The 16,543-nt window shown below is 37.5% G+C and overlaps 1 protein-coding gene across 2 annotated transcripts in view; it reads right to left on the reverse strand.

The window, feature by feature from the left end:
• Positions 1–16,543, reverse strand: part of anks6 (ankyrin repeat and sterile alpha motif domain containing 6) — a 47,042-nt gene that overhangs the window by 1,763 nt on the left and 28,736 nt on the right. For both annotated transcript variants that reach the window (XM_028434758.1, XM_028434757.1), the window contains 12 exons: positions 16,349–16,393; positions 13,199–13,403; positions 11,976–12,082; positions 10,618–10,769; positions 9,116–9,371; positions 9,001–9,050; positions 6,806–7,006; positions 6,552–6,714; positions 2,225–2,412; positions 1,967–2,153; positions 663–730; positions 468–584 (listed from right to left, as the gene is read on the reverse strand). In XM_028434758.1, the coding sequence (XP_028290559.1) occupies positions 468–584; positions 663–730; positions 1,967–2,153; positions 2,225–2,412; positions 6,552–6,714; positions 6,806–7,006; positions 9,001–9,050; positions 9,116–9,371; positions 10,618–10,769; positions 11,976–12,082; positions 13,199–13,403; positions 16,349–16,393 (1,739 nt within the window). The remainder of the gene's footprint in view (positions 1–467; positions 585–662; positions 731–1,966; positions 2,154–2,224; positions 2,413–6,551; positions 6,715–6,805; positions 7,007–9,000; positions 9,051–9,115; positions 9,372–10,617; positions 10,770–11,975; positions 12,083–13,198; positions 13,404–16,348; positions 16,394–16,543) is intronic.

A 16,543-nucleotide genomic window follows, 5' to 3' on the forward strand; every position in this document is an offset into this window, starting at 1 on the left:
TATACAAATATATTTTTCAGATATACAAATATATCCACTGTGTATTTTTCATGAAAACGTGAAAATATAAAAAATACATGTAAACATTGTGAAAATATTTGTGGATTTGTGAATATTTTAGAAAAAAAATCTCTCCCCATACAACTTTGGGTTATTTCACATCTTGCGAATATTGAAAATGCTTTTCTTGAGGCCTTTGTCGCTTGTCTCTGTCTTATAGTGATTAAATGTTTATTTGTTTTTTCTATGTGATGTAGTTCCTGAGATAAGCTGAAAATGGAAGAAAAATAAGGACGAGCGAAAAAATACATCTCAAAAAGTTTTCATCCAAATTTACATTGTGTCTATTGAATAATCATGGAACAATTGATTAAAATGTGAATATTTTTTGACACCGAAGTGTGTGGGATGTCCTGAAAATGTGTTGAAATGACATGGAACGACCCTGTTGAGACTTTTTGATGCACCTTTCCAGCGTTGAGCTCCTTTATAGCAGCTAAAATTTGTTGTCTGGGTCCGTCTGTTTTGATGCCCAACTCTTTTAAATCTTCATCCGATAGAGTCAAGAACGCCTCCATGTCCACCTAAGAAAAGGATGAAATAAAGCTGATTGAAACCATAAAAAATGACATTTGAACAGGTGAAGTTAAAGCACACGCTACCTCTTGTTCTTCAAATATCGCCTGGTAATTTTCAAGTGACAGTTTCTTTAAAATGCTGGAAAGCTCATCTGAAAGATACAAAAACAATATACAGTACATCCTTTTAATTCAGGGGCCAAACACGGAGCAGCTGAAAGCTTAAGTGGGCCGCAGAAAAAAAGAGCAAATTCAACATTATTGTGCCCTGGTTTGCACTTCCATGTATAAATGATAAAGTATGTCAAGTTTTGTGAAATAATTTGAAGAAAATTGCAAGATTTTGGTAAAATTTTAAGTTCTTTCAACAATTTGAGATTAAAAACGACTGCCATCATGTGAGATAAGAAGTGGAAAACTGAGCCCTGCAAATATTGTGAATTTTAATTAAATTAGTGTATTTGGAGGAGCTGAGATATCTACAAGTGAATTAGTGGCTAATTTATAAAATGTTTCACTTTTTTTTTTTTTTAATCACTTTTTACTTTCTCGAGTGGGACGAATTTAATGCTCGAAAGCAGTGATTATCAACTGGTGGGTCGGGACCCAAAATTGAGTCGCGGAACTGTACTGGGTGGGTCACAAATGGTCAAAAATAAATAAATACTCTCATGTTGGACTTATTTCAAAAGAAACTTTTCTTTTGACAGGCATGCTGTGAATAAAATATAGATTTATGTTTTCAACAGCTATTTTTGAAAAACTCAATTTTGTTGGTTGAATCCTTAAAAAAAAGTGGGTTACGATTTAATGACTGTGGCAAAATGTGGGTCCCGAGGTGAGAATAGGGCTGTACGATTATGGTCAAACTGATAATCACGATAATTTGGATAAAAATATTAATCACGATTATTCATCATGTTAGGAAAAACATCTATATTTTTATTTACTTACTTTATAACAAACAATATATGAACAGTTTAGAGTGCAAAAGAAAAGCGTTAAACAAGAATAATGATAAATAATGTAAAATTGACCAAAAATGTCAAATTTACTGTGTATAAATAAAAGTTAAGAACATTAGGCTTAGTTAAGCCTACAGGTTTTGAGCCAGAAACAGCAGCCTGTCAATGTTTTCTGTCTTGAGTGTCCGCTGGATTAATTACTTAATACTAATTAAGTACTTATGTAAATCAAGCGTTGCTCACTTGTTATTAAGGTAGCTTAATGAAGCCTTAGTCATGTGTTCACCCCCTGGTGGTTGGCTGACTACTGGGGTTGAGAAAATGCCTGGTTTGATGTGCAGCAGAGCCGCTTTTTAAATGTAAAAATCACCAACAATCAGGTTAATTTAGTTGTGGCGTCTTTTTTTAAGCGTGTGAGCTCACCGTCGTCTGTGATGGTCCCGCTGCTGGAGCCACCGCTGCTCTTTGAGCGCGGGTGAGAAGAAGCAGAGGACAGAGAGTCTCCAGCTGGAATCTTGGGTGTGGGGGAGGGAGACGGAGTTAAAGTGGGAGACGTGCTCTTGGAAGTGGAGGAATTCCCTGACTTTGGTCTCTTTTTCAGCTCCATTTTCTACAAAATAAGTAAACACACTGTTAAATGCTCAATTCATCCTAAAGTGATCTGAAGGCTTGGATTCTGACCCGTTTGGAGTGGAGGTCAGAGGTCACCGTGCTGGGGTGGGAGTGGCTGACGTCTGGGAGCACCTGCGGGGGCGGAGTCTGCACCTGGGGGCTCTGCTTGTCCATAGCTGGGCTCTTCACTTCTATCAGGCCTGCTGCTCTCTTACGCTGAGCTGCTATCTGGGAGAGGACACTGTCTGCACTGCCACCTAGTGGACACACAACAACAGTGATGTCATGATGCAATCATACTGTATTTGATGTATCACTATTGTTAACCTTTTCTTCTTTTGTCTGCGTTAACTCCTCCTCCACCGTTTGTCTGATTTTGAGAAATAAGCTCAGAATTTTTCTGAGATTTATGCTAGCGCTTTAATAATTTGTAACTTTTAAACTTTTTGATTTATTACATTTTTTCTTTCCCATTCATTTCAATTGGAAATTCCAGCTTTTTCAACTTTTAACTCCATCATCTCCAGCCATTAGTTAGTGCTAATGCTAATGCTAGGCTAATGCTATTGCTAGGTTAACGCCTGGCTAATGTCAACGTTAAGTTAGTGCGAGATTAGTGCTAATGTTAGGCTAATGGTCTTGCTAGAATAATGCTATTGCTAGGCTAAGCTAATGCAGTGCGACATGGGCCAGCACCTGCATCGTCACTTGCATTTTCTTTAGGAAATGCAATTATTCAAGTTAATATTCATACTTTTACACCTTAAATTCTCTTGAGCAGCCACTAGTGTTGCAAAAAAAGAGAAATTGTCTGGTAAATTTCCCCGGGAATGCATTAAAAAATAGAAACTTTTCATGGTAATTTTAAACAGCTGTACCATATCCAACATAAATATCAGCATCAATTCAAAATAATATAATTAAAAAACACAACACTTCAACTGATTTATTTGTAAGCAGAACTTTATAATTATTCAGGTGTTCTAAGCATCATGTTTTTTAGGACTTGCAGAAAGTTTTATGATCTTAAACATCAAAAATGGGAATTCAACTCGGTACTTTTATCATCAAAAATCTCAGTGTCAAAAGCATCAGCATTGATACCAAGAACTGCTCTTCAAGCACAAACAGTGCAGTGATTGTTTAACTTAAATTAAAAAAATCATCTTAAATGAAATCTGGTTATTTAAGTCAAGAAGCTGCTGAAATAGATTTCTCCAACTATATTTAACATTCTTGTTAAGGGCCAACCTTCAGTTTTATAAATTTCCACATTAATTCCCGTTAATTCCTGTTATGAAAGGTTCCCATTTTTTAAATTCATGGAATTTTGCAACCCTAGCAGCCACCAGTGGTGCTAATTTACCCTAAATTGGACAGTGTGAAGAAAACTAAGTATTCTTAGTTGTATATGCTAACTTACAATATTATTCTTGTGAGGAAGAGATACAAATCATTTCCTCGTCACCAGCCACTGACTGCATAGAGCACTGTATGGAAAGCCATTTGATCATAAATTTGATATCAGTTAAATTAATCATAATCAAGCTCTACTAGTGCTCAATATAGTAATATATATGTGCTGGTACATTATTATAGTATATGTGCTCAATATAGGTTTAACAGTGCACAAGTAAACTGTAATACTGAAGCATAAGCTGCCACTAGTATTCATCTTATGCCAATAAGGGGGCGAAGAAAGCACGTGTACTCGTAGTGATATATTTTGAGTTTACTAGTAGTACTAGTAAACACAAAGGTTTTTCTCGCACTAGACATTACTTGTAGTAGTAGTAACGCTTTGAATTTTCACTAATAATGTATTTTAAGTCTACTAGTTGAATGTTTTTAGTCTCCTAGTAGAACTAGTAAAGCCAAAGATTCACTAGTAGCACTAGTAGTACTAATGCAAATGAAGTAGAAGGGATAAGAACCAAATCCAGCTCCCTGATTGGTTGTAATACTTTCAAAAGCCAATGCAAGCCTGAATTTGCTTTCCCCGCCCCCTTATTAGCATATAAGGCTTATAAGGAGTGTGCATTTCCATGAATCTGATGATACGATTCACGATTTGCATGTCACGAAACAATATAACCCAGCACGATGCGCATCACGATATATTGTAATATATCGCAATAAATACGAATTTCATAACTACAAAATGGCATTAAATACAATTTATTTCATTTTTTCTTTAAACTTGTGAGAACAAGTAAATGGTAAATAACTATAATTCAAGAACAAGTGGTATGTTTATCAAACTGTCAAATTACATTTTTCAAAAAAGTTTAACTTTTGCCTCTACAACAGATTCTGATTCTGTTTAGTTCTTAAACTCTTTAATAAATAAATAAATAAATAACCACATCCATTTAGAAAATAAATCATCAACTTCCAGTATAAAATGCATTGAGATAGTTTAACAAGGTCTGATGGTGCGTTCACTGACACCGAGTGACCGGGAGTTTATGTGCTATGCTAATGTTAGCGCAATTAAATGTTTTTTTTTTTTTTTTTTTTTCATTAAAAAACATGATTAAAGACTTCTTCCGGTACTTTCAACTGCGGAACTTTGCAAAAACGCACACTACATCATTCCCACAGACTCCAACACCCAGTGGAATAGACTTGATTCTTGAGGCTAAAACCTAAACAAAAGGCCATGTTTCATTCTTTTATAAAATACTCTCTCCTATGAGCGAATCTATTAATAAAATCAAGGTACACTGGGAGTCAGAATTTCTCCGAGGATTTCTGGGAGGGGGCCTTGAGGGCTGTTAACTCGTCGTCCAGTTGTGCCAGACTCTCTCTCATACAATTTATTTATTTTTTTTTCTTTTTTTTTTTTTTTTCTTTAATAAATGAATTTATTTCATTGCATAATTGTGACCATCACCAGCCCTCCCTAGGGAAGGGTAAATACTTTATTAAAGGGAGGATGTAAAAGAGAGAGGGCAGTGTTACACCAGGGTGAGGGGGGTGGGGGGGGGAGTTAACAGGGAGGAGGGATACAAGATAGGAAAACGAATGGGTGGGGAATAATCAATAAGTTTCAAGTGATGTGATGTGAAATTGTGGTTGTGTATATTGTGCTTATTGTTGTGTTATCAAGCCAGTTTGGTGACCAGTGTGCGGCTTAGGAATAATGGTGGTGGCTCTCTCATACAATTTAAAGTCCTGCATAGATTACATTATAGCAAGGAGAAACTATCCAGACACCGTTGACCAAAATTGCAATAGATGTTCACAAACCCCATGCAATCTCACTCATATGTTTTGGTCATGTCCTAAACTGTCCACATTTTGGCCACTATTCTTTAAAACAATTTCAGATGTTTTGGACATTAATATACTTCCTACCCCACATATTGCCATTTTCGGCAAACCTCCAGATGACCTTGGTACTACGAATATTCAAAACAATGTCATAGCCTTTGCGTCCCTTATTGCTCGTAGAAGAATCCTCTTGTTATGGACGTCTTCCCAACCACCTTCAATCACAGTGTGGTTACGCGACATTCTCTCTCTTCTTAAACTTGAAAAGATCAAGTTCTCACTTAGAGGCTCATCTAATAGATTCTACTCCCACTGGAGACCATTGCTCTCCTATTTGGATGGGCTCCCAGCTACGGAAGTCTGTTTGTAAGCACCCACTGTGGGCTCATGTGAGCACCACTTCTCTCTGTGTCGGTCCACTGGCGGCAGATGACCCCCCCCACAACATATTCATTATAAAATATGCCAGCATGGCGGTTCCGCATCAACAACCAGGGAGTGGGCAGCCATTGATATTCATTCTGTACTGTTGTTGACAGCTATTCAGGCAGGTATGAGGATGCGCACATGCATGGTTCATGTGTAGATGTGTAGCTGCACGTGCACTTAAATATGTGTGGACATGTGTATATGTGGGGGTGTATGTGCTGTGCAGAGGTAAGTGTATATATGTGTATGTACTTTTTCATTTCTATTTTGTAGTCATATTTGCACGGTAATTATTTAAGAGGCTCAGGGGTTTGGGGTGAGGGGAGGGCGGGGCTTTCTTTGTTTTGTTTGGATCAAGTTTTTGTCCAAATTGTTCAATTGTATAAAAAGAAAAGAAATTGTATGCTTTTGTATACAGTTATATCTGTGACTTGCATTTCATAAATAAAATTATAAAAAAATTGATTTTAACATGTTTTGGATCGATACAATAATCGTGCGGTTTTCTTACATCTTACAAGTGACACCTTTTTCTCCACTAGTGACACAGTAGTTTTTACATCACTAGTAAAGTCTACGTGTGCACTAATAAACCTAAACTGAGCACTAGTAGAGCTTTAATAATGGTTGATGTCACTGATATGACAGTTACGCTCAAACATGCTTTGTGCTAGTCTACATGTGTGCTAACCTGAGCGATTGTGAGAATCCCTGTTGAGTCCTGCCACTCCATTGGAGCCCCCAGAGGAGTGGGGGGAGTGATAGTGACCAGAGTTGGATGGGGAGGACGAGGAGGGACCTTTGGATATACTGGGAAACTTAATGGACCTGTTGACCACACGACTGATGGACGTCTGTCAGAGAAAGAGTGTGGAAATTCATCACACTCACACACGCACACACACACGCACACGCACCCACACACGCACTGTGCCGCACACGTACGATGTCAGAGTTCCCGCTGCTGTTGAGCTTCCTCTGTGGAGGCATGGAGGGCAGACGTGGAGCTTCACTCTTCACTCCATCTTTGAGGAGTCTGGAACGGTCCGAGTTCCACGGCTCAAAGTTGGACGGAGGCAGAAAAGGAGGAATGACGGCTTTGAGTTTGTCGTTGGGCAGTCGGGTCAGGGGGGCGCCACTTCTTAGCTAACAACACATCACAGCAGGAAATGCACTCACAAGAAGCTTCATGGGTTTCTATATCTGCACAATCAAAGCCTCGTCCCACTCTTCATTTTGTTCACTAAACATTTTCCTCTTAGTTTTTTTTGGGTGACAATAACGAGACTATGACCGATTTAAAAATAATAAAAATTAAACTTTCATGTTCACTTGGATTACAAGTACTCAAATGAAAAAAAAAGTTTCACAATAAAAGCATCAATGTTAAGTATTATATTATTACATAGTATTGAGTATTATATATTTAAATGTATTTGTCCAGTATTTATTTTAGTGTGTTTAATATGTCATTCCTCATTCTTGGAGAGCACCTTCATTTTGTTATATATGTTGTAAAATGACAATAAAACCTCTATCTTTCTATCTATCTTTCTATCTAACGTTACTGTAATTGAGTTGCTTTTTTGAGTATACTTCTAAATAAGTAATTTTACTTGTACTTAAGTACGTTTTAAAAGAAGTACATTAGTTTGTTAAATTCCTATACCCAATCGTTACGGAGTAAATTATTATCATTTGTTTTAAAACGATCAACAGACATTGTGAAACTACAAAAAAATGAAATGACCAGACAACAATCAAATGCATCACATCATAGCCGACCAATCAGATTAATTGTAATGCACGGCTCCAAAACAGCATTGAATGAAGTCTATAATCTCAGTTTTAGAGTTCATAAATGTATGTATACTTAGAGCCTGATATTTTTGTTTTAATGAATTCATTGGTGTTATTTTATTTCAAAAAGAATTGTACATTTTGACAAACCGTTTATTTTATGGAAAATTGTGGTAGATTTGGTCTTTCTTTTTAAGTTTAACATGAACTGAATGCAAGGGAACCGTGGCAAGATTTATGACCAAAAATAAACGTGGGTGGTGAAAGTAACTAGTAACTTTTACTTTGAGTACAATTTAATTACGCTACTTTTTACTTGTACTTGAGTATTTTATGTAGGACTTACTTGTAATAGTACTTCTACTTGTGTAGGATATATCAGTACTCTTTACACCTCTGACGATAACCAATCAGAAACTAAGTTTATTTTTTGGAAATGTATCCAAACAAAACTACTTGTTAAAGCCCGAAATGTAACAAGACACAAAAAGTTGCTAAAAAAATATGTAATAAAACCCAAAATCTTACAACTGGTCAATATTGTAACAAGATGCTGAGCCCAAAAAATTATATAGTTTTTGCCGTTGTTATTACATCATGGGGCAGGCAAAAAAAAGTCATAGAGTGAGTTAATGATTTATGGATTAAAGGGCTTACTGCTTCAATGTAGAGAGTAGTATCAGACACAAATGTGTGTGTATATATATATATATATATATATATATATATATATCTACAGTATAATTACATATATATATATATATATATATATATATATATACTGTATATATTAAAGCTTTTTGGAGAACCTTGATATTTTTGGTCTTTTTTTTAACTTTCATACACATATACTGTACATATATAAACTTTATATATAGTTTATATACATTTTTAAGTTTGGGCTCAGCATCTTGTTACATTATTGACCAGTTAAAACATGGGTTTTATAAAAAAAAATTAATTACATTTATTTATTACATTTTGGACTGGGACATTATTGATCGGTCATTACATTTTGGGTTTTATTACTTTTTTTCAATTACAATTGGGGTCTTGTTACATTTCGGGTCTTACGCATTGATCACATAAAATCTGTTTGTGTATATACAAACATTAATAACATCCCACATCAGGTTAATACATTATCAATAAATCTTTAAAAAATGCATCAACTTTAATGCTTTATATTTTGGTCGACTATATCTGTTACATATTTAGTTGACTAATTTTTTTAATGTCATGTAGTTGACTAAAACTAACTATAACTGAGATAGTCCTAAATTTGGACTAAAACTAAGTTGCAAGTTGTGACTAAGAGTAAAATGAGCCGTGCCTCGTACCATGGTGGTAATCAGGAAGTCCTCCTTCTCTGATGATGACCTGCAGTGACCTGTTGAGGGAAAATCAAGCGTTACTACCAACAGTGTTCAGAGCATCAACGCTCAGTGACATCACCTGCGTCTTTAGTCTTCACCGCCCACACGGCGCTGCTGTCCGTCCCTCCCTTAGTGGGACTGGGTGACGAAGACCCCAAAGGCTCCGTGGACGCAGCAGCAGGAGCCACAGGCTTCATGTTGGCCTTCATTGTGGCATCCAGTGGGGTCTCAAAGTCATCAGGAAAGGGAGCCAGACGATTGGACGAGAGGCCGTGCCTGAGGGTGTGGGTCAGCTTGAGTCGTCGGAAGCGATTGGACATCCTGCCCCACCAGGACTGTTGGGTGGACGGAGCCAAAACATGAGGGTTGCTCATCAATATTCCACTGTTTATTATCAAAACATCCAATAACTAGGCAAGACCTGTATTTGCAAGGCGAATATGTATTTGGCAATGGAAAATTGGCAAAAATGACAACCTGTATCTGGATTTGTTGACAAGTTTGTTCTTTTTACTAATGAGACTGAAAGTAATAATGCAGGAAAAACTGACCTTGACTTTAAATATGACCTTGAGTGAAGGTCAAGGTCACACATTGAAAGGAAATGTTGTTCAATGGTACCAGTCTGAGCACAGTATCTCAATTTGTGGCCAAGTTATAGAGAAAAAGTATTTTGTTTTGTTTTGTTTTGGCTGAGCTTTGTCATACTGACAGTGTGGAGATCTCACTTTGTTCACTTTTCTGAGGAGATATTGACCTTAAATAATAATAATGGCTTGGATTTATATAACGCTTTCTTCGCGGCATTACAGAAACCATTATTCATTCACACCAGTCACTCACACAGTCATACCGGTGGTGGTAAGCTACAATGTAGCCACAGCTGCCCTAGGGCAGACTGACAGAGGCGTGGCAGCCATTTCGCGCCTACGGCCCCTCTGACCACCACCAACATTCATGCACAATTCATACTCACTCATACAAGGCAATGTGGGTAAAGTGCCTTGCCCAAGGACACAACGACAATGACTCGGTTAGAGCGGGATTTGAACACCCAACTCTTCGGTTACTGGACAACCCACTCTATCACTGGGCCATGGTCGCCCCTAACCATGGCCCAGTGGCTCACATTTGCTCAAATATGACCTTGAGCAAATGTCAAAGTCACATATTGAAAGGAAAAGTTGTTCAATGGTACCAGTGACGTCATGAACTTTGACCCCTACTGATCTTTTTACTGGTAGGTCTTACAGCTTCGGTCAAACACATAAAATACTCCACTTGAGATGAGCTTTTCATTAATGTAAGCGTCAAACTTGTACAATAAATATTCATAGAGATGGGGAAAATTTTGGTTTTTGACACTTGACATTTTGGCTCCAAAAAAGATCAACTGCACATCCTTGACATTGTCCCTATGAGATGACATACAGTACGTGTCATTAGTGCTGGAGACCCAGGACAAAGGATTAGCAGAAGAAAAATAATAAGAACTTGGCAATTTTCAATTTTCAATTTCCAAATACAATTACTGATCATAGTTTCAACATTAAAGCAGTTTATGATGATGATGCTCTTCACCTTCAGACCACCTTTGTCGTCGGGCAGAACAGGGACGTTGTTGAGGGACTGACGGCTTTTAGAACGACTCATCAGAGCTCGTCCTCTGTGTTTGGACTTCTCTTTGTCTACTTGCATACACACAGACGCCAACAGACGAACCAGCTCAGTGTCTGTAGAACCCAGAGCAGAGGAGGAACATACATTAACAATGGTGGATGTTTACGTTGGCATTAACACGAAAAGATCCGAATCCAGTCAAAATTGAATGTGTGGTGGAGTGAGGTGATATTACTGGGAATAAACTAGAACAAAAATAAAGTCAGCCAATCACTGTCCTCCTTTTCTGGAGAAGAAACACAAGAAATCACAGGAAGAACAAAGGAAAAACACTTCTATGCATCCGTCTACAGCAATGGTTCTCATCTGTGCGGTCGGTACCCTATTTGGGGTCGCAAGACACTGGGAGGGGGTCGCCAGATGCCTTCAACAAAATAATATTTTCTGAACAATTTGAGCCCAATTTTGCCTATTTTTACCCTTTTTCTACAACTAACCCTTTCCATCACTTTTCCACCTAATGTCACATATGTTGACACATTATTGACACTTTTAACTTCTTTTCACCATATTTCATGATTATTTTTGCCAATGTAACCACATTTACAATTTTTCATGCCCATTATTTGCCACTTTGCCAATTTAAGACAATTTTTTCTTACTTTTTTATCTTTTTTCTGCAACTACACCAAACTTGCTATATTTAAACCTATTTTCATCACTTTTTTATGCAATATTTTTCTGCCACTTTTTCATCAAACGTCAATGTCTTTTCTACACATTTTTTCCTCTTAATGTTGTATACGTTTACCCATTATTGTCACTTTTAACCTCTTGTCAACATAATTATTTTTGTCAATTAAACTCCATTCGTGATTTGTCATGTTTATTATTTGCCAGTTTAAACTAATTGTTCCCGTCTCCACATGACTGTTGTTCAATGTTCATGTCTGTGTTCAACCACCTTCAGCTACAGTGGGGGTCCCTGATCTCTGGAACCTTTATTTTGGGGGTCGTAGCTTGACTCCACATCCCACAATGCAATGCACCAAACTTTTCCAACTATGTCAATGAACCATGTGTTTACAAAACAAACTCTCAAGCAGCAATTTCAACCTTTTACAGTTTTTTTCAAGCAGATCTTTGGATTAATTGATTTATGAGGCCTACGCTACGTCTTTATCTGAAAAAATGATCGTCTTCAGCAGCTTTTACTAAAATACAACATGATTGATTACAGACAGACTCAACAACTGACTTCCAACTGTAAAGCATTCCTACAGGTGATTGGATGCTGAGTCGTATGAAACAAAGGCTACCTGGGTCGTTAAGGAGCATCACCAAATCGAAGGCTGTGTATCCGTTCTTTGCTCGAATGTTCACGTCGGCTTTTTGACTCAGCAGATATTTGACCACGTCTTTATTGCTGGAAAGAGAAGATCAGAATCAGAATCAGAAATATTTTATTGGCTAAGTACAGTTTGTAGGACAGCACAAGGAATTTAACTTGGTCGTCGGTGCATGAAACAAAAAACATAGAAACAAGCCAGGAACAATAATAATAATAATGATAAATATAAAGGATGAGGGATAAATAAAGGATAGATAGAGAATAAAGGATAAACATGATAAATATAAATATATACATATACACAGTGCAGCAGGTAATGGCGGTGGTGATCGTGTGTGTGTGTGTGTGTGTGTGTGTGTGGGGGGGGGGGGGGGGGGGGGGTTCAGTGGGTGACTATGTCTGTGTTCATGTGGATATAATGATAAAGATGGAGATAATGTAAGGATGTGTAAGTGTTGTGCTCCCGCTTGATGAGGAAGTCTCGATAATATAATATAACAGGTAATAAAGAAGAACCAAATACAATTATATAGCTACTGCACAGTAATGGTCGGGGGCCAGGCAAAATAACACAGCAGCTATTAGCGTTCAAAGGAAGATTTCAAACAACTGTTAATTACATCTAGACAGCATGTAGATATAAAATATTTAATATTTAACATACTTTAATGATTTATTGGCTCCATAAGTGAAAAACTGATGTTCAAAAATGATGCGTTTATAAAATGTTTAAAAAATCGATGATATTTTCCAAACTTCATCTACAATGACAAAATAAAAAAAAATTTAAATGAACATTGAAAATGTATTTAGCAAGAATTAGCAGGTATACATTTACATCACTGTTACCAGTCAAACATTTTTGACGCACCGTAGGTTTAATTGATGATAAATTGTGGAGGACAGTCTGAAGATGAGCTGTAGACAGTTTGGGGTCAAGTTTTACAGTTTTTGATAAAAACAGATTAATAGACTTCATAATTTGCAATAGGTTTAAATGTATAAAAGTTTTGTCAGTGTCGGGGCTACATTTTGGTGAAAGTTAAAAATCTGTAGAACATATGGTGGAATTGTTATGAATTTTCTACATCTTTAACTTTGCAAGATTTGGTTATTTTCAGAACATTGGAAGTAGGAATTATGAAGAAGAACAAGAACATAACCAAGAATAAAACCAAGCTGGGCCTTTACCCGTGATATGTGGCCTGCATCAAAGCCGTCCACCCGTGGACACCATCTTGTTTGTCTACGTCAGCGTTTTTCTCCACCATCAGCTGCACCACCTCCAACTGACCGCTCACTGCTGCTATCATCAGAGGCGACGCTCCCTCCTGATTGGATGAATTCACCTGAGCAGGATCCTCCTCCAGGATCTCTTTGACCAGCTGAGAATTCCCTGAGTCATCAAAAACAAACCCACACGTAAACAGACAAACACTCTGGGCCTGTACTACGAAGCTGGATAAGTATATCCTGATATTTCTCCGTTAGCTTCACCTAACCAAACATTCTCAGTCAGAGAGCAGCTGTACTACGAAGCAGGATATAAACATGTTCACTAACACAGGTTATTTCAGACAAGCTATATGTGCACTCACATGAAACAGGTGGAGATCACAGCGTCAGACCAATCACAAACACAATTTATATCACGATTGAGGAATAATTCTTTAAAAAGAATTAAAATCCATAATTCAGACCAATAACAACAGTTTTGCTGCAGTAAAAGCAGCAAGTAATTAATACAGGAATTGATGAGTGTTAATACTTAAATTAGTAAATGGTAAATGGACTTGATTTTATTTAGCGCTTTATCACCACACTGAAGCAGTCTCAAAGCACTTTACATATCAGCTCATTCACCCAATCACTCTCACATTCACACACAAGTGGGACAGGGCTGCCAATGCAAGGCACTAGTCGACCACTGGGAGCAACTTAGGGTTCAGTGTCTTGCCCAAGGACACTTCGACACATAGTCAGGTACTAGGATCGAACCCCCAACCTCTCGATCAGAAGACGACCCACTACCACCCGAGCCACGGTCGCCGAATTAGTGACAAGATAAACGTAGAATCAGTTTGACTTTTACATTGTCTGTGGTTCTGATGCTGCATTTGTACAGATCAGTCTACGTCATAAGGTGGAATTTATTTATATTTTATATTATCTTACAGGACTGGGGATCTCAGCGTCAACACAAAATACATTTTTAAATTAATTATTAATTAATGTATTTATTTATCTATGGGTCTGAAAGTGCCCAACTAGGGATGTAACGATTCACTCAACTCCCGATACGATTCGATTCACGATACGATTCTCTCATGATTTATTTTACAAAATGGGACTGTAGACAAAATTTTTTTTTGGGAAAAAAACTAGAAAATACTGTATTATTTTCCTTCCTCATTGTCAAAAGAATTCTTTGATAAACTATTCAAAACAATGCAATTTAACTAAAAATAAATCTTGAATGAAATAAATAAAGGAATAATACAAATGAAAATGAAGCCTATTAATTTAAATTCTGGTTCTATAATAAACAATGCAAAACTGCATAATAGTTCTTTTTCTTTTAAAAGTGCAACTGAAAATGTATTTTGTGCCTTAACAATTGGATTTTAAAAAAAAAAAAAACAGTGATTACACTGATTTACATCATATTTGTTTGGACCAGCAGAGGGCGCTGGTAACACAGTGGTCAGCTGGCATGCAGATATCTTGCAGTGAAGAAGGGATGCTATGCTAGCAGACAGCGCTAATAGAAAAACGTGACTTTTACAGATATTCAAGTAATATTACAGATATTCTTTTGGTGCTAAAGGGGCAATGAATCATTTATTAACATATTTAAGAGTAGAAGGCGGCCAGAAAGAAAGTATTAGCAGACTCCGCCCGCCGCCTACACTTCCAGATGGTTAAAAAAAGTACTGCGATTCAATTTTCAGAAAATCGATATCAACCGTGATACCTATGAATCGATTTTTAACTGCCTTACGATTAATCGTTACATCCCTATGACCGACACACACACAGGTTTTATCAGCTGACTAATGTAGGTCAGTCCATCACATATAAATCTATATGTAACCCACATGAATAATAGGGTTATAAATCTGTGTGGTTAGAGGTGTAGTCTTGCCGCCGAACAGAAGGTGGCGCACCTACTCTGTGTTTATGTTAGTGTGCACTCTGTGGTTTCTTCCTTTTCCGGTTGAGACGTTATACCTGACGGCCGCACCCACACAAGCTAAGGATACCCCGTACGTAGATAGGATATAAAAGTCATAAACCCATGATTAATATTCCTATATTGATTATTAACAGGTTGTTGTTTATACAGGCACTGATTCTTGTGTTAGAGTGAACGTGAGGCGCTGCATGTGTCTTGTTGGCCCTCTCGCTGTGAGCTCCGATTGGTTTTACTTTGACTAGGATTGGACCATTCAGAACCAGAACCTGAATCCTTTCGGGTTCAGTGGCGAGCCAACCCAAGAGACGATAGACTGTGGACGGACCGGAATCACGGTGTGGCCAGCCGTGGGGCCGCCCTCAGTGGACATCGGGATCATCGACTCAATCCATTCATTCAGGAACAGATAAGACTCAACACAATAAAACTACCCGGGTAGTGTTAAATAGGGTGCACCCAACAATTCAAGAACATCTGTCTTTTCCATAAAGGAGAAGTGAATCTAAGGGAAATAACTTGGATCTCCTCTAAGGAGGATTTCACAAAAGGACATGTTTATTTGAACTTTGTTTATTGAATTTATTTTGTATTTTGGTACATTGGAAGAGTTCTATTTTGTACACTTATATTTTTATTTTGGGATATTCATTTGAATCGCCACATGGTAGCGATGAGGCAATAAAGATTGTCATTGTTCATCTTCACGTCCATTCGTCCTTGTTATTTGATCAGGAAACTAAAGATATCCATTCACGAACCTAGTTGAATGTTAGCGTTGTCGATCATAGCTGTTATCAAGTAGGTAAAGCTAGGGGGCGCTACATATATGTTTCCTATTAGTAAATAAAAAGGTAAATAAAAGAATAAATATTCTCTCTCTCCTGTCAGCGTCACATCAGATCCACACAGAGACGTGTTGACAATGATCCTCCTTTTATTGGACAGCTCGTTTCTAAGAGAACTGATTGGTCAGGAGGCGGGACTTTAGCACTCGCTCAGATCCTAGCCAGAACCTGTTCAGCGTAAGTTACCATGGTGATCTAGCCCCGTAAGAAGTTAACCATACAGTTAGCGAGAGAAGAGGAAATCTGACTTCGTAGTACAGGCCCTTGGAGTTATATTTTTCATTTTAGAGAAAAACTCACCCAACTTCAGCACGCTGAACACATCTGGCCTTCTTCTGTCATCATCTGTACACAAACACCAGATATCAGAAAAGCTACATATTAGGGGAGGTTGAAAAAAAATTGATTCACATAAGAATCGCGATTCCAATCATCCACGATTCTGAATCCATTCATAAACTTCAAAAATCGATTTTAAAAGAAAAGAAAAATTAT

This window comes from Gouania willdenowi, chromosome 20 (genome assembly GCF_900634775.1).
Source record: "Gouania willdenowi chromosome 20, fGouWil2.1, whole genome shotgun sequence".
NCBI classification, from domain to species: Eukaryota; Metazoa; Chordata; class Actinopteri; order Blenniiformes; family Gobiesocidae; genus Gouania; species Gouania willdenowi.